Raw genomic sequence first — 23,938 nt, forward strand, 5'->3', positions numbered from 1 at the left:
TCGAGATGAATTTCATGACGCATAAGAGGTCAACATTGTGGAAATGTGTGGGAGTAAGACAATATTTAAGTAAACATAGTCGCCTAGTCGGACTAAATGATGTTGGAAAAGCCATTTTGCATCGCTCCTAGGTAATGTGAACAATAGAGTTGTAACAGTAACTTGAACTGAGGAATCAACTCAAAATTGATGTTCCAAATTTGCACAATTAGTTGATGCATCCATTTACCCAAAACAAAATTGCGCAATTATTATAATTGTTTTAATATAATTAGACCCTTTTGTCACAAATTTATTGCAATTAGTCAAAATTCATCAACTTTAAACTCTTTTCTTTTACTAGTTTGAGTTTTCATTTTAGTAGAGCCCCAATTATCACCCTTTATATTCTAACTTTTCAATTAGTAAATATTATAGAAAGTTGGACATGTTTAAAGGTGGCAAACGGGTCGGGTCATAATCGGGTCAACTTTTTGTTCGGGTCGGGTTCGTTCAGGTACTAGTTAATATCGGGTCCATTTTTTGGCCAAATTTTTTCTCTCTCCTAATAAACTAATAATACTTTTATACTCTCTCTTCTCATAACCCATAAAGAGGGCAACGGCTAGGAGTACTAACAAGCATGAAAAAACGAATGTTGTACGTTACAATTAAGGTGCAACAAAGGGACTTGATGTTTCACTCTTTCAACTACAAAATCAAATATTGAACCAAAACCAGAACCCGAACCCAACCAAGTACCAAAACAACCCAAATCCAAGATGACTAGGCCAAATTAATATCAATTCAAGAGAAAGTTTCTAATTAAATGCAGGGGGGAGGGGGGGGGAGAATTTTTTTAATTTTTTTTACAAAAAAATTGCAGCGCTCAGTCAAGTTATCTGCTATTACAGAACTAAGTACCAGAAGGTACATCTGAAGGATTTATGTCCTCGACTTAAATGCAATTACTAATATATAATGGATCGTATTATAGAGCTATAGAACTTCGGATTAGTAAATAAATAAACCCGAAGCCCAATGTAACGGATCCTACAAGGTCACACATTAAACATGGATCAACAAAAGAAACCTAGAGCCCAAGAGGGCCCTAGGGTGGCCGGCCAAGAGAGGGGAAAAGGAGAGAAATCGACCTAAATACTTTTATATATTTGGGTTAGGCAGAAAAGAAAACAGTCAGTTTTATTCTCTTATTATTTTCTCTCTCCTATTCTCTCTCTTCAAAAAGTCACGTTATACTCCAAGAAAATAAAAGAAGAAGTTTTCTTCCTTTCCAACTAGCATTGGTGGAGTGTTGATCCGGGTTGGTGGACTAAGTAGAGGAATCACATATGAGATTCTCATTCCGGGTTATTCAAGCTTTGTGGAAATCACGCTACAAAGGTTATTTCTAAACTTGTATGTGATCCTTAATTGTATATGCATATGATCCTGATTTAAGTGCTTATGAATTTGATTCATGAAATTCCGCTTTATAGTACTTATATATTCCTACAGTGGTATCAGTTTTAGCCTCTTGCATATAGAATTTTGGTCATAAAGTTTAGTTTATGTATCATTATTTTTAATTTGATTAAGAGGAGAAATTAAATTATGGATTGAATAATTAATTGAAATTTGTTAAAAAGAGTTTTAACTACTTTCTTTCTCAATATTAATAGCCAAATTTTTTTTTAACCTCCTAAACCCTAATTTTCGAAATTTATAAAATTCTGATTTTAGATCTCTAAATTTCGAAAATAAATTCATGTTATTAATAAAATTTTCATGCTTAAAATCGTTTATGTATGAAGATAAATTCATGTAAAAGGTGTTTTATATGAATTAGTGATTAATTATATGAATAAATCTGAAAATTAATTAAAATAGAGATTTTAAAATTTAATTTTCAGTATTAAGCATAAAAAGTTATGTTTAATTTAATCAAGATCACCTAATTAAATTTACAAGAGGTTGTATTTTAATATCCTTCAAGAAAAGAGAAAAAAAAAATTAATAAATAAAAATAAAGGGGAGAAGAGGAGCAGCCACGATGGCGGCTCCGGTGGTCTGCCGGGGAGGGTGAAGCTTGACTGCCGGCGAGCAGTCGGAGTCAGCGAGGGAGGTGGTGGCAGCAGCCACACACGACGCACGTTTGACGTGCTAAGCAGTGTGCTGCTCCCCGCCGCAGGAAGAACGCCGGTGTTGGCTCGCGAAAGAAAAGGCCGGCAAGTACGCCGGCAAGGTGGCCTGCGAGGTCGCCTGGTTTTGCGTTGAGTCCGGTAAGTTCGAGCGTGGAAGGCAGCCTCATGCTGCTGTGTTTTCACTGTTTTTCGAAAAGTTTCAAAACAAAATTTTTTTTTTTTTTTTTTAAAACGTGCCTAAAAGATCTGGGCAGCAACAATTTTTTGTTCTGGAAATTTTATTTTGAAAACAGATTTTTGAGAAAGATAAGTAAATTTCAAATATGTTGATTTGGTCATAAATTTCAATCCATAATCTGATTTTTTAATCTAATTAAAATTAATTAGGCTAGTATTTAAGGGATGGAATCTTTAGGTGATTAGTTATTACTTAAAATTTTATCCTCTTGCTTTAATTAAGAATATTTGATATTTTAATTGATTGGCAAGTATAATATATGATATTATTATGTGGATTTTATATTATGATATATTTGCTATGTATGACTAGTATGGCCCAAATTAAGATAGAAAATACGATCTGCGTATCGTGATGTATTCTTGTAATTTTAAATACGATCTGCGTATCGTTAAGTATTTTTGTAATTTATTTAATTTAGTTATTATTTAAATTTTTTGATACTTATGTAATCCAAAGAAGAGTCCATCAAGAGAAGGCCCATGGAAAAGTGGATGGAGATCCATGAAGAGTCCAAGAAGGAGCCATTGATGCTTAGTTCTTGGATTGGGGCCATACTAGATCATTTTATTTTCGCATTTTATTATTTTTAAAATGCTTATAAGTTTATTGTATGTTGGTTATTGACGCGCTAGAGTTCACTAATTCATAACAACATAATAAACTTAGGCCCCGTAAATATTAAGGTTTGCTTTTCCAAACATAAAGTACTTAAAAACCCTTAATTAATAGTAATAGGTCATGCCTCCGCAGGTGTTATCATTAATTTTGGGATATAAGGTAAAATTGCGAATTTTACAACTTAGTTTGGTTGTCCTTAACAAAATTATCAAAAGCGTTTTGAATTTTGAAGCAAGAGATAGTTAAACATGCGATGTTTATCCATCTAAACAAGAGTTATAAAGTGTTATAATTAGTAAAAGAGTTTACTTACCTTGATAATGTAACGTTATGATAAGGCCTCCGTCTGCTTAGTGTTACATGTTGATAGGATCTTGAAAACACTTATTCATAGGGGACTTTAATTTTGAATAGGTGGTCAACCTAGAAACCTTTTACATGTTTTAGGTTGCTTTATAAACATAAAATTGAACTTTGCCTTATTTTTCTGTCTGTAGATATCATGTCTAATAACAACAACAACAACTCCGGTTTCAACATTCGTCCTTTTCTGGAAAAGGACAGACTGAATGGTGAAAATTTCCTTAATTGGGAAAGGACCTTAAGACTCGTTCTGAGGTTTGAGGGTCGAGAGGACGTCTTAGATACCCCGCTTCCTGTAATAACTGATGAATCAACTGACGCTGAAAAACGTCGTGCAAAACAGGCTAGTGATAAGTCTATACCAATCACTTGTTTGATGGTAGCAGCCATGGAGCCGAACCTCCAAAAGAGGTTCGAAACCAAGGATGCCTACACGATCATGCAAGAGCTGCGGGCCATGTTTAAAACTCAGGCCCGAGTTGAGCGGTATGAGACTAACAGGGAGATCCTTGAATGTCACTTGAAGCCGGGTCAAGCTGTTGGCCCCCATGTGTTCGAAATGATGGGTCTTTTCGAAAACATGGAAAGACTTGGGTTCCCTTATAGGCTCGAGTTGGCTACTGACATCATTCTCCACTCACTACCTGAAAGTTTTAATCAGTTCAGAATGACCTACAATATGAATGAGTCTGAAAAGACTTTGCAAGAGCTGCATGGATTGTTGGTCAATGCTGAAAGGAACATCCCTAAGGTTGAACCAAAGAAAGAGGTTCTGTTGGTTCAAAAGGGAAAGGGTTTCAAAAAGAAATGGGCAGGAAAGAAGGACAAAGGCAAGCAAGTTGCCACTGTCGCTGAAAAACCTAAGCCAACCGCCAAGCCCAAGGTTGCTGCGGAAAGCAAGTGCTTCCACTGTCACAAGATTGGACACTGGAAGAGGAACTGCCCGATATACTTGGAGGAAATAAAGAAGTCTGGGGCTTCTACTTCAGGTATATATGTTATAGAAATCAATTTGACTTCTACTTCTTTATGGGTATTTGATACCGGTTGTGGTTCTCACATGTTAATGATGTGCAGGGACTAAAAAGAAGTAGGAAGTTGGCAAAAGGCGAGGTAGAGCTACGCGTTGGAAATGGAGCACGAGTTGCTGCACTTGCCGTCGGGAGCTATAGTCTACACTTGCCATCTGGGCTTATTTTAGAATTAAATAATTGTTATTTCGTTCCTACAATAACTAAGAACATAATTTCGGTTTCAGTTTTGGATTCTGAAGGTTTTTGCTTTGAAATAAAGAACAAATTTTCCATTTCTTACAATAATATGTTCTATGCCAGAGCTAATTTGATAAATGGTTTATATGTGCTTGATAAATCATTACAAGTCTATAACATAGATAGCAAGAAAAAGAAATCAAATGATTCTAACCTAACCTATATTTGGCATTGCCGAATGGGTCATATAAACCAAAAGCGCATTCACAAGTTACAAAAGGACGGTATAATTCCATCATTTGATTTCGAATCATTTGATGTATGTGAATCATGCTTAATGGGAAGATGACAAAATCACCATTTACTGGAAAAGGTGAAAGGGCCAGCGATCTTTTAGGACTCATACATACAGATGTATGTGGTCCTATGAGCACAAAGGCAAGGGGAGGGTTTAATTACTTCATCACCTTCACTGATGATTTGAGTAGATATGGCTATATTTACTTGATGAAACATAAGTCGGAATCTTTTGATAGATTCAAAGAGTTCCAAAATGAAGTACAGAATCAACTTGGTAAGACAATAAAAGCACTACGATCCGATCGTGGTGGTGAATATTTGAGCCAAGAGTTTGATGATCATCTAAAGGATTGTGGAATTCTTTCACAATTAACTCCACCAGGAACACCACAGTTAAATGGTGTATCTGAAAGGAGGAATCGAACATTACTAGATATGGTTCGATCTATGATGAGTCTTGCTGATCTACCGATTTCTTTTTGGGGATACGCTCTCGAAACTGCTGCACACACACTAAATAGGAGCCCGTCAAAGGCTGTAGAAAAGACTCCATATGAGTTATGGAATGGAAAACCTCCAAACTTGTCTTTTCTTAAAATCTGGGGATGCGAGGTCTATGTAAAGCGGTTACTATCAGACAAACTCGCACCCAAGTCAGATAAATGTCTCTTTGTGGGATATCCAAAAGAGACAAGGGGTTATTACTTCTATAACCGTCAAGAGAACAAAGTGTTTGTTGCTCGTGATGGTGTCTTTCTTGAAAAGGAATTTGTTTCTAGAAAGACAAGTGGGAGTAAAATAACACTCGAAGAAATTCGAGATGAGCAACAACTGGACGTGGCTCACACCATGTCAGAGACGGCCCAACAAGACGAAAGTCATGTTGAGGAGATAACGTATTCAACGCATGAACCTCCTACCGTCCCATTCGAAGTTGAATCAAGCGAAAATCTTCAAACTGTTGAAGAGAACTTTCTCTTGATGCTCAGACCCCGCGTAGGTCAGTAGACCAAGGATTCCAAACAAAAGGTTGTTGATTTCCTAATGACTGAAATTCTGAAATTATGATTTTGGAAAATTCAGAACCTACTACCTACAAACAAGCTTTGACGAGCCCAGACTCTGAGAAATGGCTTGAGGCCATGAAATCCGAGTTAGACTCCATGTCTGAGAATAAAGTTTGGACACTGTTGACTTGCCTGTGGGGTTAACCCTATTGGATGCAAGTGGGTGTTCAAATTGAAAACGACAAAGATGGAAATGTCTATGTCTACAAAGCAAGACTGGTTGCAAAAGGATTCAGACAAGTTCATGGTATAGACTATGATGAGACCTTTTCTCCAGTAGCAATGCTTAAATCAATTCGGATACTTTTAGCGATTGCTGCATTTTTCGATTACGAAATTTGGCAGATGGATGTCAAAACCGCATTCTTGAATGGGTTCTTGAATGAGGATGTGTACATGACACAACCTGAAGGTTTTGAAGATCCAGAAAATCCTAAAAGGGTTTGCAAGCTTCAGAGATCCATTTATGGATTGAAGCAGGCATCTCGGAGCTGGAATCTTCGGTTTGATGAGGCAATCAAACAATTTGGTTTCATCAAAAGCGAAGAAGAGTCTTGTGTTTACAAGAAGTTTAGTGGGAGCAGCTTAGTCTTCTTGGTTCTGTATGTAGATGACATACTAATCATGGGAAACGACATACCAATGCTTGAGTCAGTCAAGGAATGGTTAAAGAAGTTGTTTCTCTATGAAGGACCTTGGAGAAGCTGAGTACATACTGGGAATAAAATCCATAGAGATAGGTCTCGAAGGATGATTGGGCTGAGTCAAGAAACTTATATTGATAAGGTTCTTACAAGGTTCAACATGGAAAACTCGAAGAGAGGTTTCGTTCCCATGTCACATGGCATATCGCTTAGCAAGAGTCAGTGCCCGACTGAGCCTGATGAGTTAAAGCGAATGAGTAGCATTCCTTATGCTTCGGCTATAGGGTCTATTATGTATGCCATGATAAGTACTCGACCTGATGTTGCATATGCCTTGAGCATGTGTAGCAGGTTCCAAGCAAATCCAGGAGAAGCACACTGGACTGCAGCTAAGAGCATCCTTAAGTACTTAAGGAGGACTAAAGGCATGTTCTTAGTATATGGGGGACAAAGTGAGTTGGTTGTTGAAGGTTACACGGATGCAAGCTTCCAAACCGACAGAGATGACTACCGCTCTCAGTCAGGGTATGTCTTTCGTCTGAATGGAGGAGCAGTGAGCTGGAAGAGCTCAAAGCAAAGCACTGTAGCAGACTCTACGACAGAATCAGAATATTTAGCAGCAGTTGAAGCAGCTAAGGAAGCAGTTTGGATAAAAGTTCTTGACAGAGCTGGATATCGTACCTAGTGTTCTGGAAGGAATTGAGTTGTTTTGTGACAACAATGGTGCTATTGCGCAAGCAAAAGAGCCAAGGTCACATAACAAGTCCAAGCATGTGATGAGGAAGTATCACCTCATTCGAGAGATAGTTGACAGGAAGGATGTCAGAATCTGCAAAGTTCATACGGATGAGAACGTGGCTGATCCGCTAACTAAACCGCTACCTCAACCCAAGCATGAGTGTCACGCTAGGGCTATAGGCTTGAAGCAAATGTTAGAGTGGCTTTAGATTGTACTAGGTTTAGAGAAACTTATTACAATGTAAAGACATGGTTTTGCTATTTATGTTTATGATAATAAATTTTGTCTTATTTAATTTTGGTTTGGTATTAAATAAAATGTCCAAAATATATCTTGAATTCTATGGTTTTGTCAAATATGTGATTTGATGAATGAAACACCATAAGTGAACAGAATTCATAGAATATTAAAGTTCCTAATCTAAGTCATTAAACTGGACATAAATGACTTATTAAAGGGATTAGCATATAAGATTGATTGATAGCGCCGTTTCATGGGCTATGGAAAAATAGAGATGTTTAATCAATCATATGGATATGTATAGTTGATACATAGTCGAACTTGACCTACTTAGAAGTTTTATAACTTCGAAATTATATTAGTAGATTCCTGAGACATGAGTAGAACATTACTTAGCCCAATGATTAGTATAGCTTTGATACTGTCAAACGTCATGCCGTAAAAGGGGACTATAAAGGCAGCATTCAGGTTGTGCTAAAAGTTGAGTGGGAGTATTGGTTACTACAAGATTGGAAAAGTCCTCCTATATGAGATAGGATAGGTGCTTGGCCCCTTGAAGAGTGAAAAATTGAAAATGCATGGCCGTGCTCAAATGGATCATTCGATGATCATTTGTTGACAATTTGAACTCGGATTTCAAGGAATAATTTGAAAGCTAGTATGGATGATATAGAAATATGATCATACTATCAAATTAAGACATTAAGAGACTTGAGGAATAAAAACATTGCACACTCGTCTCGGACAAGTGGGAGATTGAAGGATTTATGTCCTCGACTTAAATGCAATTACTAATATATAATGGATCGTATTATAGAGATAATAAGTTCGTTATATTGGGTCGTCTATACGTCTTGCTAGAGAAAGCTATAGAACTTCGGATTAGTAAATAAATAAACCCGAAGCCCAATGTAACGGATCCTACAAGGTCACACATTAAACTTGGATCAACAAAAGAAACCTAGAGCCCAAGAGGGCCCTAGGGTGGCCGGCCAAGAGAGGGGAAAAGGAGAGAAATCTGACCTAAATACTTTTATATATTGGGGTTAGGCAGAAAAGAAAACAGTCAGTTTATTCTCATTATTTTCTCTCTCCTATTCTCTCTCTTCAAAAGTCACGTTATCTCCAAGAAAAAAAAGAAGTTTTCTTCCTTTCCAACTAGCATTGGTGGAGTGTTGATCCGGGTTGGTGGATTAGAGGAATCACATCTGAGATTCTCATTCCGGGTTATTCAAGCTTTGTGGAAATCACGCTACAAAGGTTATTTCTAAACTTGTATGTGATCCTTAATTGTATATGCATATGATCCTGATTTAAGTGCTTATAAATTTGATTCATGAAATTCCGCTTTATAGTACTTATATATTCCTACAACATCATCTATCAAAACTTTGAGACCAACTAAAGACTTACTTAACTTGGCTAGTTTATGAGCTACAACATTTCCTTTGGGGTGGAAGAATTTTAAAGAATGAATCATTTACTCAATCTCCAATATTGGTCAAGTAGATTTACTTCTGTTACATGACAGTGAAACTTAAACTAGTAAATTGACCACTAATTTCTGGATAAAACTAGTTAGCTATTAGGATATACTTGATTACAAATCTCTACTTATCTTTATCTTATGAAATTTTTGCAGAGAATTATGCAAGTGAATAACCCATCAATAATCAGGAAACCAAATTTAAGAGTTCAGATATGTTTCATCAAATATTACTAGCTCATCAATAATCAATGTGCTCATCTCCGAACCTTATCGTGGATAGAGGTCAGTGATCGAATGCTCGTTGGATGAAGGATTCTCTAGCGGTTTGTCCCTAGCATCATCAATGTTGTGGTGCACAACGATACTAGCAGTATGTGTAACGAATGCAGGATGGGAAGGCACAGGAAGACTGAAAGAGTCGCTGCTAAGCATCAACACCACAGAAGACATAGTTGGCCGGTTTTCGACGCATTCTTGAACACATAACAAGCTCATGTGGATGCATCTTATAATGTCAGTCTGTGACCCTGTTGATAGTGTTGGATCCACAATATGCGTAGCTGTACCTTCTCTCCAATTCCTCCATACCTGCAACACATTATATAGATTATATATCAGTTGCCTGGACCACAATTCTGTTTCAGTTACAATCTGAAGAAAATTAGAGTTTCAGTTTCAGTTACAACCTAAGTTAAATTGATATTAGAAGAATAAATAACAAGCTCATGTATGCATCTTTTAACGTTCTGTTTTTTTTTTTCCTTCTATTAATTTTGTTTTGGACCAATAAGAAGAAAGTTTTCGTTGATAATTGATATAATGATGAAGAATTACTTTCGGATTGTAATAGTGTCTTTATTATGATGATCTAATTTGAATGTTTCCTTGTTCACCGAAAAAAAAAAAGATGAAGAAACATATAAGAAAACTTAGCGTGACTAGGAAAGCTTGAATACTCACAAAGCTTAAGAGGTCCTCTACAACATATTCACCATTTTGAGAGCCTCTATTCTTTCGACCTGTAATTATTTCCAAAACCAATACGCCAAAGCTATAGACATCGGATTTTAAGGAGAAGAATCCATGAAGTACATATTCTGGAGCCATATATCCACTGCATAAAGGAACTTATATTAGATGCATATTTTTTCCCAAATTCATATTGTTTCATATCAAAAGCAAAGTTCAGCAATGACTACTTAAATTGCCTAAGGAAAACCTAATATAAAACCATATAAATTCTAAATCAATTAACTTACTAGGTACCAACAACTCTGCTAGTGTTTTCTTGAGTTTGGTCAGCTCCAAATAACCTCGCCATGCCAAAATCTGCTATCTTTGGATTCATATCAACATCTAGAAGTATGTTGCTAGCTTTAAGGTCACGATGGACGATTCTTAGTCGAGAATCTTCATGAAGATATAGCAGTCCACGAGCTATGCCTGTTATGATCTTGTAGCGTGTTTCCCAGTTCAGATATGATCGCTTGCTTACATCTGCATGAAATTGACACTCTTGGGGTGTAAATGCAATTCACCATTTTACAGTTCGTAATACAAAATGCGCATTGCACCTGAGAATTAATGTCAAATGTCATGCTATAACAATAATGTGTAATCATCATACCGAACAAGAAGTGATCCAGGCTTGCGTTAGGAACAAACTCGTATATGAGAATTCTTTCCTTTTCTTCTAAGCAGAAGCCTAGGAGCTTAACCAGATTCCTGTGTTGAAGCTTAGCTACTAATAGAACCTCTGTCTTGAATTCACCGTCACCTTGTCCAGAATCTGTTGAAAGTCTCTTCACTGCGATTTCTTGTCTATTTGCTAAAGTTCCCTGTGCTCAAAAAACATTTAATACAGTTAACACTCCCTAGTAGCACTCTCATTTTGCGGAAAAAGAACTGCATCCCCATTGCCCCCTAGGTAACAAGATTTTTTCATTCTTAGCCCAACAATGAAGTTTTGTACTGAAACTTAGTCCACTTTTGCAGCCACTGCCCATCATAGCGATCAAGAGAAGGTTGCAATAGTAGTAGAAATAAGAATATAAAAAGCCATAACAGGAAAAATACTATCACTCCCTCCGTCTTTTTTTACTTGATACATTTTCCATTTATGGATGTGTCATTTAACTTGCTATACTTCTTTTTCTGTGAGGTGTGACTTGCGCGAGAGGTGTTCTCGGCACGAGTGGTGCGCCCGCACAAAACATAGGTGCGCCCGCACCAGGTCAGGTGCGCCCGCACCAAGGAGTGGTGCGCCCGCACACTCGCTACGACAGATCTCAAGTTGAAGAGGCAGAAGGTTTTGTGCTCCCGCACTTTTGGCTGGTGCGCCCGCACCAAGATGTGGTGCGCCCGCACCTATCGAGAATTCGGCTTTTTTCCCGGTTTTCTGTTTCTCGTTTAATGAGGGTTTAAATAGTGCCCTAATTGTATGCTTTGTTTTCTACCACAAATTAGAGAGAGAGATTAGGAGAAACACAATAGAGGAGATTAGAGAGAGTCTTTGAGATTCAATATTAAATTGAATCTTGCCTATTATACTTGTAATCATCTCGTTCATAGTGAAACAATCTTTTCCCTTGCCTTGAGGACGTAGCTATAATATTGATAGTGAACCTCGTTAAATCTTGTGTGTTCTTTATTCGTTTCCTTGAGTTTATTGCTTTGATAATCGCTTCCGTTGCAACATTTTCTAATAACCATGATCCACTACAAAGGACTACTATTATCCTTTGTTTTTGTCATATTCCCATAAACTTATGGTGTCCATCACACATTTTCTCGTTTTCTAAATACTTGTCCCCAGAACAGTGTAGCAACTAGCAACTAATTATTAGATGTATTATCAAACTTTTGCATGTTTTGTTGAGTGTAATATCCCTTCCTCGTGATGGTTTGACTAAGTATGCAATTATAAGTAGTGTTTCTCAATCTAGAAGCTGGAGTCGTTTCGCCAGAACGGCTGTGGGGTGTTTTGGCTAATTACAGTACTACAGTGTCACATTGTAAGATGTAACCCATAATCCCAATATATAGATCCGTAGTCTATTGTTTTTTTGTAAATTGATATGCAGTCAAATATATAACAGTGTGTAGACATAACTGTTGAACTGCATAATATTGTACTATGGCTTCTGTTCAAATTTCTACATTGTATATATCTTCAGAAACTAGTGCAATACCTTATAAACTGTACCAAATCCACCTCGGCCGACTTTATTAGCATCTGAGAAATTGTCTGTTGCCAATCTTATGGTGTCAAAACCAAATTGTAAAGACTGTAAACTCTTGCTCTCCTCATATTCATCTTGATAGTGAGAAGAAGGAGACCCTGAAAGAAAAGATTAAAAAAGATTTGGATGATTACCAAATAGTACTCCCTCATTCCAAAAATCTTGTATTTTGGTTTCTATAGGTCAAAGTTTTTATGTAGATCAAACTTTGACCATAAATTCACTAATATATAAGTAGTAGCATTTGTCAATTGCAATAATGTTAGGTTCTTTATCTTCTTTTGATGTACAATTATAGATATTCATGGTCAAATATGTGTTTTAATTGGAAATCATGAAAAAGACAACGAGAGTACATATCATATTCCTCTACTTACCTTCAACTCTTTTCCGGGGCTTTCTACACAAAATCCAGAAGCCAACAGTAAAAGCAACAATCAAAGCTATTGGAACTGCGATTCCGATAGCAATCTTCGCTGTGTTGCTCCCATTTCCTACAAAATAAGGTAGGAGTGAAGCTTATGCACAACTCTGCACATCCTTTGTCGACCAATTTTATACCAGATAGATAATCAACAAAGGCCAATCAAAAAAAACATTCCATCATACTGTAGTATGGTGTTGCACATAACTACAACAATTTACATGATTTCAAAAGTAAATAGAATTCAAAGCTCATGATCAAAAGATTTTGTATATAAAACCTTATCTGTTCGTCATCAGTGTTACAGTAAGACATCGAACAATGAGCAATGTAGCTCAGAATTCAAACATAATTTGTAGGTGTGTTAGGCAATTAGCACATGGTTGTTAACTGATAGCGGGTAGCTGATTGTATAAGTTGATTTGACTAGCTGATTATATTAAATGTTTATATAAAGCTATTTGGTAAATAGCTAATAACTTATTAATACATACTCCTGTTTTTTTTATTGTTTGATTCGTCTCCATTAGTTACTATATTATTAATATTCAATTGTTATAATTTTTACTAATATATATAAGAAAAGATATTTAAGTTCAAAAATTTGCATTTGGAAATGTGCACAGCAAAGCGACAATGATAAAAAAGAAACATAGGGAATAATTGTGTAAAATGATCAATTAGGATATACATAATCTATTGTTGTACTTTTTATTGTTTATAAATGTAATTTTCAAAAACTTTAGGACATAAATATAATTGGCCCACTTTTTTCCAAACCTTTAATGTCAAAATTTATTACTAATTTTTTCAAAAAGAGCTTTTTGGGCCCAATCAACTAAATAAAACCTCTTTTTACCAAATAATCAAATGAAAAAAATGACTAGTCATATCCTCTAAATATTGAGTTCAAACCTCTAGTTTTGCCCCAAACCTCTCCTTACCAAACAAAGCCTCAAAGTTTCCTTACAATTGTGGTTGGTAAGTCTCACAAGACGACTATTGATAGTAACTTTTCTGTATTGAAATAAAAATATTTCTTTGTAACAAATACATAAAGTTAATTCAATAAAAAAACAGACTATAACATAATATACGGAGTATAGAAAGATAGAATTTGGGATACATATCATAACATACAGTGATATATTAACGCAAATTCTTCGATTGAAATCGAAAAGGAGAAGAAGAATGTTGAAAGTACTTGAAGAAGAATGTGAGTTTCAGCGGTAGAAGAGGGGAAGACGATTTTGACGACGTTTCCGGAGTGGAGAGGAAGGCGCTGGAGCGGCGGAAGTAGGAGCGGAGGGCGGGAGGTAGAAAGCCTAGAAATGAAAATGTTCGCTGTTTCGTCGGTGGTTAGCCATTGTCGGACCTTCATTGATGAACTTTTTTCTAGGTGTTGCTTGAATTTGTGGATTGGTTTTTTTCTTGTTTGGGGAACGAGGAAAACGAATGTAGAGTGAGTGTTTTTTTATAGTAATTATTATTAGGGTAATGTTATATGTAGCCCTAAGAGCTACATATAAGCATTAAATACATATCTTAAAATGGAAACAGTTTATGAATTTATGATAAAATTTCACATTATTTGAGATAATAAATGCTTGATTCAAATTTTTATTTCTATTTTAAGCTTCTTATACATAACCCTAAGGGCTATGTATATCATTTTCCTTATTATTATTAGTCATGATTTTGCCTTAATAATTAGAAAAAAAAAAAGTTAAATACAGCAAAATATATTAAAAGACTAACATACTTATTGAGGGTTAAACAAATGACTCATTTTTAAGGGGTCGTCTATAACAAATAACCTCCTTATATGGAATCATTTATGATAAATGACCCCCTTATATGAGGGGCCATCTGTGACAAATGACCCCCTATAACGGTTATAAGAGGTCATCTATGATAAATGACCTCATTCCCACCATATACGTACCGCGTCAAACATATAATATAACCTGACACGAAAACTTTAAGTGTCGGTTATTATGTTAGGAGGATGCGATAGGCCCATTTCAGAATCTTTCCCAACCCTAACGCATCTAACTTTATAAATAAATGTGACATGTTGACTTGTGTGCACAAGTACTTATGGTAATGTATTTGATGCATTGTTGCACCTTTGCGTACGAGATTTCTTTTATTAGTAAAAAATAAAATTAAATTAACCACGGTTAAGTTATGCATAATTTTAGATAATGTATTTAACCTTTTTTTGCTGTATATAGCACTTAAGCTTTTTATAAATAGATTTTTGAGATAAATAATTTTTTAAATTCGTTTTTGTAGGAGAAATCTTAAATATAAGAAAATTTTTGTCTAAAGAAACCTGATGATGTCATTGCGGTGTTGACCAATATTTTTTGACATTGATTTAATTAAAAATTTGCCAGAAATAACTTTTTATAATAGTTTTTTTTTGTTGGAAACATTTTCTATATTTTTATTGCAAGTTAAAACCTTATAAGAAAATATTTTTGCGAGATGAAAACATACCAAAACTTTCGGCGTTGACTAAGCCATTTTCTACATTGATCCGCTTTGGTATTGAGATGGGCAATAATTGAATTGGGTTGAATTAAGATAGTTCAATACTTGACTTGCAAAACCAAGAATTTTTTGGAGGATTTGGATGAGAGAAGTTTAAAAAAGGATATCACAAATAGCAAAGAGAGAACGAAGCAGTTAGTTTGTATAGTGACTGAAAAAATGAGTGAAATTTTCTAAAAAGGGGTCAATTACCACTCTAATTTTTAATCGGTCAACGTTGGAAATGGCTTGGTCAACTTAGGGAAACTAGGTAAGGTTGATCTCTCACAAAAAAAAAAGTTTAAGGTTTTAATTTGCAAACAAATTTATAAAAGATTGCATCTGAGAAAAAAGACATCATAAAAGGTTGCTTTCCGCAAATTATCCGCATCATTAACCGAGTCAATACCGGAAAATATAGGTCAGCGTCGGAAATGGCGTCATCAAGTTTTTCTTTGACAAAGGTGTTTAGGTTTAAGGTTTCTCTTGACAAAAAAAAAATTAAAATGTTGTTTTTGACAAAAAGTAACTTATATAAGATTGTTTTTGACAAATTTTCCTAATAATTATGGTCTTTGTGTTGATGAATATGGTTTTATTATTAATAGTGGTGGTTTTTAAGTCAATCGTTTTGGTTTCAGAGTTAGGGGTCGTTTGGTTCGAATTACAAAATGAAAACGGAGTGTAATGGAGATAAGGGGTGGAATGATAATGGAATCTGTTATTTTTAACATTTGTTTGTAATAACTCAGGAATGGAATCATTTTTATATTGGCGAACACCGCCAACACCACCTTGAAGATGACCTCGCAGCGAAATTTGACCACCGCCCTTTGTCGCTTATCATTTTTGATGTAATAACTAATTGTTGAAATTTTGGAATATTTATAAGAAAATGGTTTCAATTTTGGAATAATGCATCTTTTCATTAAGCGGGTTTTGTTAAAATTTTGTATTTGTTTTTTTATGTTGTTGCTAAAATGGTAATCACTGGTATAAAACGGTTGTTGCTATAATTAGAGGTGCTTATCGAGCGAGCCGAACCCGAATAGTACTGGGCTCGGCTCGAACTTGTTTAGCTTTTCACGAGCTTGGCTCGGCTCGTGAGCTCGCCGAGCTCGGCTCGAGCTCGTGATTAGAATTTGCGGCTCGAGCTCAGCTTGTGAGCTCATTTAAGCTCGACTAGTAAGCTTGTTTAAGCTCGAAGCCCAACCGTGTAGGCACACGTCAATACTAAAGCAATACTTAGGCGGTAAGCCCAATCGTATAGGTCAAGTACAAAGTATGTGAGCTTGTTGATTCACCCATCATATGATTTTATAACTTGGTTTCCCTTTTATCATTGCTAAGATTTCAATGTGGGACTCCATGGTTTGTTAAAGAAATACAAATTCATTATACTCATGTTTTATAACTTGGTTTCCCTCTTAGTATTGCTAAGATTTCAATGTGGGACTCCATGTTTTGTTTAAGATAAACAAACTCATTCTACATATGCTTTTATAACTTGGAATCACTCTTAGCATTGCTAAAATTCCAATGTGGGACTCATCTTTTGTTAAAGAAAAAAAACTCATTATACCCATGCTTTTACAACATGGTTTCCCTAGCTAAGATTTCAATGTAAGACTCCATGTTTTTTTAGATAGATAAACAAACTCATCCTACATATGCTTTTATAACTTGGAATCGCTCCTAGCATTATTAAAATTTCAATGTGGGACTTCATGTTTTATGAAAAAAAAAATGATATTTGTACCATTAACACTCTTAAGTGCATTTAAATAAACAATTATCAAATATTTTAAGTATTAAATAATCATATATTTAAAAATATACTCCATTCCCTTTGTGAAGAAAATAAGTATAGTTTTTGTTTTCCAACCAAGGAGATACAAAATTAAACTTTAAGTTGAAGTAAGGAATAGTAACTATTTATAAAGAAAATAAGGTTGATCCTTGTTTTCTTAACCAATGTGGGACTTTAGTGCCTAGTGGAGTAGAGGTGAAATTGGATCACAAATTAAAATATATAATTTGTAATCTAAATTAAAATATAAATCTGTATTAAATTTTTTTAATGTAAAATATTTTTTTAGTATATAATAATAATCGAGCTGTTCACAAGCTTTACGAGCCGAGCTTTGCCTAGCTCGGCTCGGCTCGTTTAAGTCTCGAGCCGAGCTTCAACAAGTCGAGCTTTGACCGAGCCGAGTTGCTCGCGAGCTTGTCAGGCTCATTATCACCCCTAGCTATAATAATACAAAACTTCACACATTCCCCTCTCCACCCTCCTCTCAGATCTTACAGCAAATGCTTCTCCTTCATGAATTCCCTACTTCAGTTGCCCTATTGTGTTCATCCGCTCTCTTGTTTTCATCATTTTCCTACTTTTGGTGAGTTTCCATTTCGTTTTGCTTAAACTTTTCTCTTTATCGTTCTTCCCAGAATGAAATCTCTCAAAAGGTGTTAATTTTTTTCCCATTACGATAGATGAATCCAGAGAACAGTTTATATGCAAAGATGAATCCAAAGCCAGTTACCAAGTACGATCTATATGCATATTTTTTTCTGTTCTCTGAAATTATTCTCTAAGGTTATAATAATTTAATTATTTATGTTTTATTCCATCGTAATATAATTTCTCATGGGTTTTCTCTCAATTTCCAATTATACTCCATTGTTCTTTAATTTCGTTCTTTTATATATATCTTTCTTTGTGAATTTGACTCTTACTTCATATTTCAATTTTGTTTCAAGCTCTTTTGGTTGGATCTGTTTCAGGAGTGAATTGAAAAGTGATGGATTAGCTTAATTATAAGAGATTTCAGGTTATTTTCTCAAATCAGAAAAAAATATTCGTAGGTTAATTAGAGATTGGTTGTTTAGAGGACCAGATTTCTATATTAAAATGATATGATTTATAGTTTCATGGTTATTGTTCTGGTAGTTTTTTGAGGTTCGCATGTCCCTAGTTCTAAAATAAGCTGCTCTAAATCTTAATGTGTTTATTCAGACAATGCTCTTTGCTACTTGTGTTGTATATTTTGTAGCTCCATTAGACAAATTTTGCTCCTGTATAACCTACTAGCTCAGATTGTTTAGACAAATTTTGCTCCTGTATAACCTACTAGCTCAATTGGTAGAGCATTGTGCATTTGCACAAAGGTTGTAGGTTGAAATCCTACGTAGGTTGTGGTGTACTTAAGTTCAAATCCTATGCCCCTAAAAAAAAAAAGTTCAAATCCTATGTATTTGATGGATATTCTACTAAATTGTTGTTTGATTTGTCTAATGAGTAAAAGAGTAGAATGACTCTTTATATGTTCTAATATTATATAGTATAACCAACGATAATGATAACGACCTGAACTCAAATATTTTTGGTTCACTCTCGCTCGTCGCTCCTCGAAGACTCTCCACGACCTCTCATCCTCACTCGACGCTCGTCGCTCGTCTCACGTCGAAGACTCAACCACCATCTTCGTCGAAGAGTCAAACACCATGTTCGTCTCAACTTGAAGCTGTTGTGTTTCATTTTGTTAGTTTAGTATTCTTTAATATAATTATAAATAGCGCCGACATATAAATAGTTATAAAGGAATGATACGTTATATCTTTAGTAAAAGATAAAATTAATATATTTAAAATTTTTTGTATATATAAAACAATAATTGAATTTTAGTGAGATATAGTAGTCAGGACTCAGGAGTACCATCAATCCATCATAGATTTGAGTAATACTTCCTCCGTTTCTTTTTACTCGCTACACTTTCCATTATGGGAAGTTTCACATTATTTGCTACACTTCTTTTTTGGGCAATAAATTCTTTCTATCTCTCTCCTCCCACATGGGTCCCTTTTCTTATTACTCTCTACCTCTCTCTTCTCCAAAAATTGTCTAGGAGTCCGTGAAATGAGAAGTGTAGCGAGTAAAAAGAAGCGGAGAAAGTATGTGAATTCGGTTCGGGTACAATTAAAAATCAGTTTAAAAAAATTCAGTTTAATTTGGTTTCAGTTTGTTCAGTTTTAGTTTCAGTTTAAATCAGTTCATTTGATTCAGTTACATATTCAGTTCAGTTGATCGATCAACTTTTCAGTTTTTCACAGTTATTTTCAGTTACAGTTTGTTTCAGTTCAGTTGCAGTTCAGTTTTGGTTTTTAATTTACAGTTTATTTCAGTTTTAGTTTATTTTTCAGTTGATTTTAGTTACAGTTACTCCCAGTTCAGTTTAATTCAGTTCAGATTTCAGTTTAATTCAGTTCAACCAGCAAATCATTAACCAAATTGACAGCTATAGATTTGGGTAGATAGTTATAGTTTGTTCTACCACTCTTTTAACTTTTAAGACTATAAATTTGTTCTATTCACCTTATCTTTAGTCTTTACAAGAAAATAAGCTCACATAAGGACAAATACGTTTAGATAAGTTCAAATCAGCAAATATAAGATTTGACACAGTCACAAAATAAGATCTAATAAATTTAGATAAGAATTTATAGGATCTATAAGTTAAGACGAGTTTAGATATATTCACACTAGTTGCATATGCACGCGATGCGTGCGTCGACAATCTTATGTAGTTACTATATACAAATTGACATGTTTTTTTATTTAAAATTATTTTGATAGTGATGTAAATTATTGAGGTTTTTTAAAACTAAAGCTGAATGATTTTTAACTGTTCAATACCGTCACTGTAAAATTTGGTTGATGAATTAATAATTTCCTTTTCAATGACTTTAGTAAAGTTCTTTAACAATTATAAATGTTAATAAACCATATTGTTTGAACTTTGTAAATATGAAATATTATATTATCACGATATATTGCTAACTTTTGTTGGTTGGAGATTCTAACTGATTTCGTGAATTGATTGTGTCAATCTAGTTTAATTTGTCAAGTTATTAATGTTATTGCATATTCCATTTTTGACATACTCATATGGCAAGTTTCATTGATTTTCATTTTTCAATTTTTTATAAAAAGAAAAACACTGTTTTAAATTATTAGAGGGTATTTTAGTCACTTCAAAAAAGTACACCACGCCTCATCCCTTAGCTTATATAATAGAGATAAGCAAACATTTATTGAAAAGAAAAGACCTCATGTTACTATATATCCAAAAAAAAAAAAAAAAAGGGAAGGTATTTGAGGGATTTATAGAGGGAATATTTACCTGTAGAGATGGAGGAATTAGATGATGATGGAGGAGGGAATAATGCTGGCAATGGTGGAGGAGGGAATAATGCTGGCGATGGTGGAGGAGGACTAGGCAGGTTATAAAACAGGTACATCTCATATCTAATCGCACAACTTGGTCCTGCAACTCGCGATCCCTGTTTACTAGCGCAACAATTTGGAAGTAAACGAATTAATGAGCCAAGACAATTTGTGCAACTCTGAACTCCCAAATCTGGAGAGCATTGAGCAAGTGCGTAAACTCTATCATAGTCTCCAACATTAGCTTGTCCTGTTGCAAACTTTAGAAGAGAATTGCCTGATGCCGCTTCACTTTGAAGGCTGCCAAGTAGATTTCCCAGCACCCGGTTGAACTCGTCAACATTGCTCACATTATTTACGTTGTTCAAGAAGTAAACATGTTGTACATCACTGATTCCCAAGATGCTGCGATTTGAGTAGCGCAGCATACATAATTCATACCACCCGACAGCCTCCTTTTGTGTTGGGCAGACTTGAGGAAGCTTATTAGCAGAGTCATTCAGGCATCTATGGCATTCTTGGGCTGTTATGTCGCCTCTGCACAAAGCAATTGCGTTAACTGTATTGGGATCATGGCCAACAGATAAATTGTAATAGCCGGAATCAGTTTGAGTGTCGGATGATATGGAGGAGAGGACGGTATTGAGATTGGCCTTGTATGCGCTAGTGTTAGTATAGTTATCGTATGTGTCGATGCAAAAATGATATGTAAAATCTGTTTGGCAAATTATGATGGGAACGAAGTATAATTGAATAAGAAGGTGAACAAAATATACTTTGGACATTCCCATTGTAAGTCTTCCTCTTGTTCCTTTGCCATCTGAATATAGGATATATACTTGTATAGTTGTATACCATTCCAGAATATGTTTCCAAATTTGCAAGGTCAAAGACGTGTTCAAAAAAGAAGACCAACACAAAATTGAATAATATGTTCCGGTATGAATGATATAGAGATTTTTATGCAAGGAACCACAACAGCAGATGGATAAACTAATGTCAACTAGCCAGAGAGTGGGAACCACAAGTACTATAGTGTGCGATGGGAACTAGCTAGGAAAGTGCAAGTAATTAGGTGTATCTTTTTTAAAAAAACCACAATGTGCCAAGACACAATATTTATATCAATGTCAGAAAAAGAGGCATGATAGTCTTATTACTTCCTCCATTTTATTCTTTTCTTATATTATATTATGTACAATAATTTCGGCAATTTCACTTTTAAATTTTTTGGAGGATAATTTTTGACCCATTTAATGTAAAATAATGGAAAAAGTAAAAATTTAATACTTTTTGGTGGAAAAAGAGAAACACAAATATAATACTACTTCCCCCGTTCCTAATTAAATGCAATGGTTTCATTTTGGGTAGTAACAAACTGAATACAACAATTTCAAACTTTCTATTTTTGGTAAATTTTTTGTGCGATTTTATGATAACACCCTTACTAAAAAATTAAATGACACTTAATTATACCTATTGAAAACTGATTAAACCCTTAACAAAAACTTATCCTTTCTATTTCCTCAACTCTCACCCACCACCAATTTTTATTCTTCATCACCATCTAAACCTCCATCATCACCCACCTTAAGTTTCTCTCTCCTCACTCCCATCCAACACTACTTCTCTATCTCCACCACCAACCGTCGGAATTCGTCCCAACCACCCGTCGAATTTCGTCTGCACCATTACCATGCGCCAGAATTCATCGAAATTCGTCCCCACACTGTAAGCAACTCTTTCTCTCTCTTTCATCATCTTCCACCAAGTCACCAACCCCATCTTCAACCCTTTCTCTCTCTTTCATTATCTTCCACAAACCCCATCATCTTCAACCACCACCACTCACTTTCTACTTCATCATTAGCACCACCATCCACCAAAATCAACCACCACCATCATCATCACTATCTTATCTCTCCTCATCTCCATCATCGATATATTACATGCCCTTCATCACTTTCTCGTTGGCAGTTGCAGATACACTAGTAGAAAAAGTACGATTTGCGTCCCCTCAATTGCGTCGCACAGAAGCGGAAACGACGCACAGTTGGGATTTGCATCGCATGTGGGAAGGTGTGCGACGCAAATCACAAAAATCTCTCCAGCAGGTGCGAGCTATTTGCGTCGCATCGACCAAAGGTACGTTGCAAAAGCCAAACATGCGTCGGACAACGTGGCCCATACGACGCAAATAATTTTACTATCTGCGTCGCACATTAGGGAACGTGCGACGTACATCTGAATCCATGATCTTTGGGCCTAATCTAAGATACATCCGCGTCGGAGCTTAAGGTTCATGCGACGCACATTATTTGCCCCTTTCAAAATAAAAGCTCAAACCCTACCCATTTCCTTCAAACCCTTGCCCAGCCGTCACTCTCTCCTTCCATCTCTCTCTCCTTCCTCCTCTCTCGCCCCCTCTCTATTCTTCTCTCAGCAGTTAGATCTGCACTTCCATCACCATTTTCATCGTTTTCTCAACAAAACTGAAGGGCGACACGACTTTCATCATCAGCAAATCAATTCCTCCATCTAAATTTGTCGATTGTTTACAATCTTTATGTTGATTTTGATTTTTCGACAAACTAAGGTAGATCTCCCACAAACTTTATCCCTCAAATCGACGACGTTTCCACAATTAAAAAAACAAGATCTAAATTGTCAGGGTTTGTTTCAAGAAAGAGAAGATCGAGATCATTGGAGAACGAGAAGAAAGAGAAGGTCAAGAATTGAAGAACGAGAAGAACGAAGAAGAACGAAGAAGAACGAAGTTGGCGATTTAGGTTTTTTAATAATATATTTAGTGCAATTTAATTCATGTATGATAGATCTGATTTTTTGTTTTTTAGGTTCAATTTCATTAATTTTGTATTTTGTGTATTAGATCTGATTTTTTAATTTCGTTTTTTGTGTATTAGATCTGATTTTAAATTTCGTTTTTAATTTTTTTTATTTTGTTTAATTTTGCATCGTTTCGTTTTTAATATGAAGAAGATGAATGTTTGTTATTATCTTTATTTAGTTTTTAAATTATGCTAGATCTGTTTTTTGTTTCTTCGTTGTGTTATTGTCAGTTGATGATTTACTTCTTTTAGAACTTCCTTCCATACGACCTTTTTCTTAATCGCCTTCAAGCAGTATTCTTGACGCTCCTCTTCCCAATTTTTGAGTTGTTGTATCTCTGTTGGTGTACCATTCCAAGTTTTTTTAATTTTAAAAAAAAAAATTTTTTTTTTTAAAAATTGCAATTTGCGTCGCACGTAGCCCAAGGTGCGACGCAAATCACTCATCTGCGTCGCACCCTAGGCGATGTGCGACGCACATTATCCTTTGACCTTTGAGCTTGGTGTTGGGCTGGGTAGCCATTTGCGTCGCACCGTATACAACGTGCGACGCAAATAGCTAACTAATCTGCGTCGTTTCCGCATACGACGCAGATCGTTTCCGAGTCATTTGCGTCGAGGGCTTT

The 23,938-nt window shown here is 35.4% G+C and overlaps 1 protein-coding gene across 4 annotated transcripts in view; it reads right to left on the reverse strand.

Annotated features, from left to right (window-relative positions):
* The window catches only part of LOC104901131 (cysteine-rich receptor-like protein kinase 29), a 30,462-nt gene extending 8,920 nt beyond the window's left edge, over positions 1 to 21,542 (reverse strand). The window contains exons 1-7 of one of the 4 annotated variants that reach the window (XM_048635353.2): positions 20,420 to 21,542; positions 12,655 to 12,771; positions 12,227 to 12,375; positions 10,663 to 10,873; positions 10,295 to 10,532; positions 9,996 to 10,149; positions 9,302 to 9,623 (exon numbers count right to left, since the gene is read on the reverse strand). In XM_048635353.2, coding sequence (XP_048491310.1) covers positions 9,303 to 9,623; positions 9,996 to 10,149; positions 10,295 to 10,532; positions 10,663 to 10,873; positions 12,227 to 12,375; positions 12,655 to 12,771; positions 20,420 to 21,254 — 2,025 coding nt within the window. In that variant the 5' untranslated portion in view covers positions 21,255 to 21,542 and the 3' untranslated portion in view covers position 9,302. Of the gene's footprint in view, positions 1 to 9,198; positions 9,624 to 9,995; positions 10,150 to 10,294; positions 10,533 to 10,662; positions 10,874 to 12,226; positions 12,376 to 12,654; positions 12,772 to 13,841; positions 14,165 to 20,419 lie in introns of those variants that run through there. The other 3 variants (XM_019251173.3, XM_048635354.2, XM_048635355.2) reach the window with 3 other exon arrangements.
* Positions 21,543 to 23,938: the final 2,396 nt, after the last annotated feature.

The sequence above is a fragment of the Beta vulgaris genome, chromosome 8 (genome assembly GCF_026745355.1).
Source record: "Beta vulgaris subsp. vulgaris cultivar EL10 chromosome 8, EL10.2, whole genome shotgun sequence".
Taxonomy (NCBI): Eukaryota; Viridiplantae; Streptophyta; class Magnoliopsida; order Caryophyllales; family Amaranthaceae; genus Beta; species Beta vulgaris.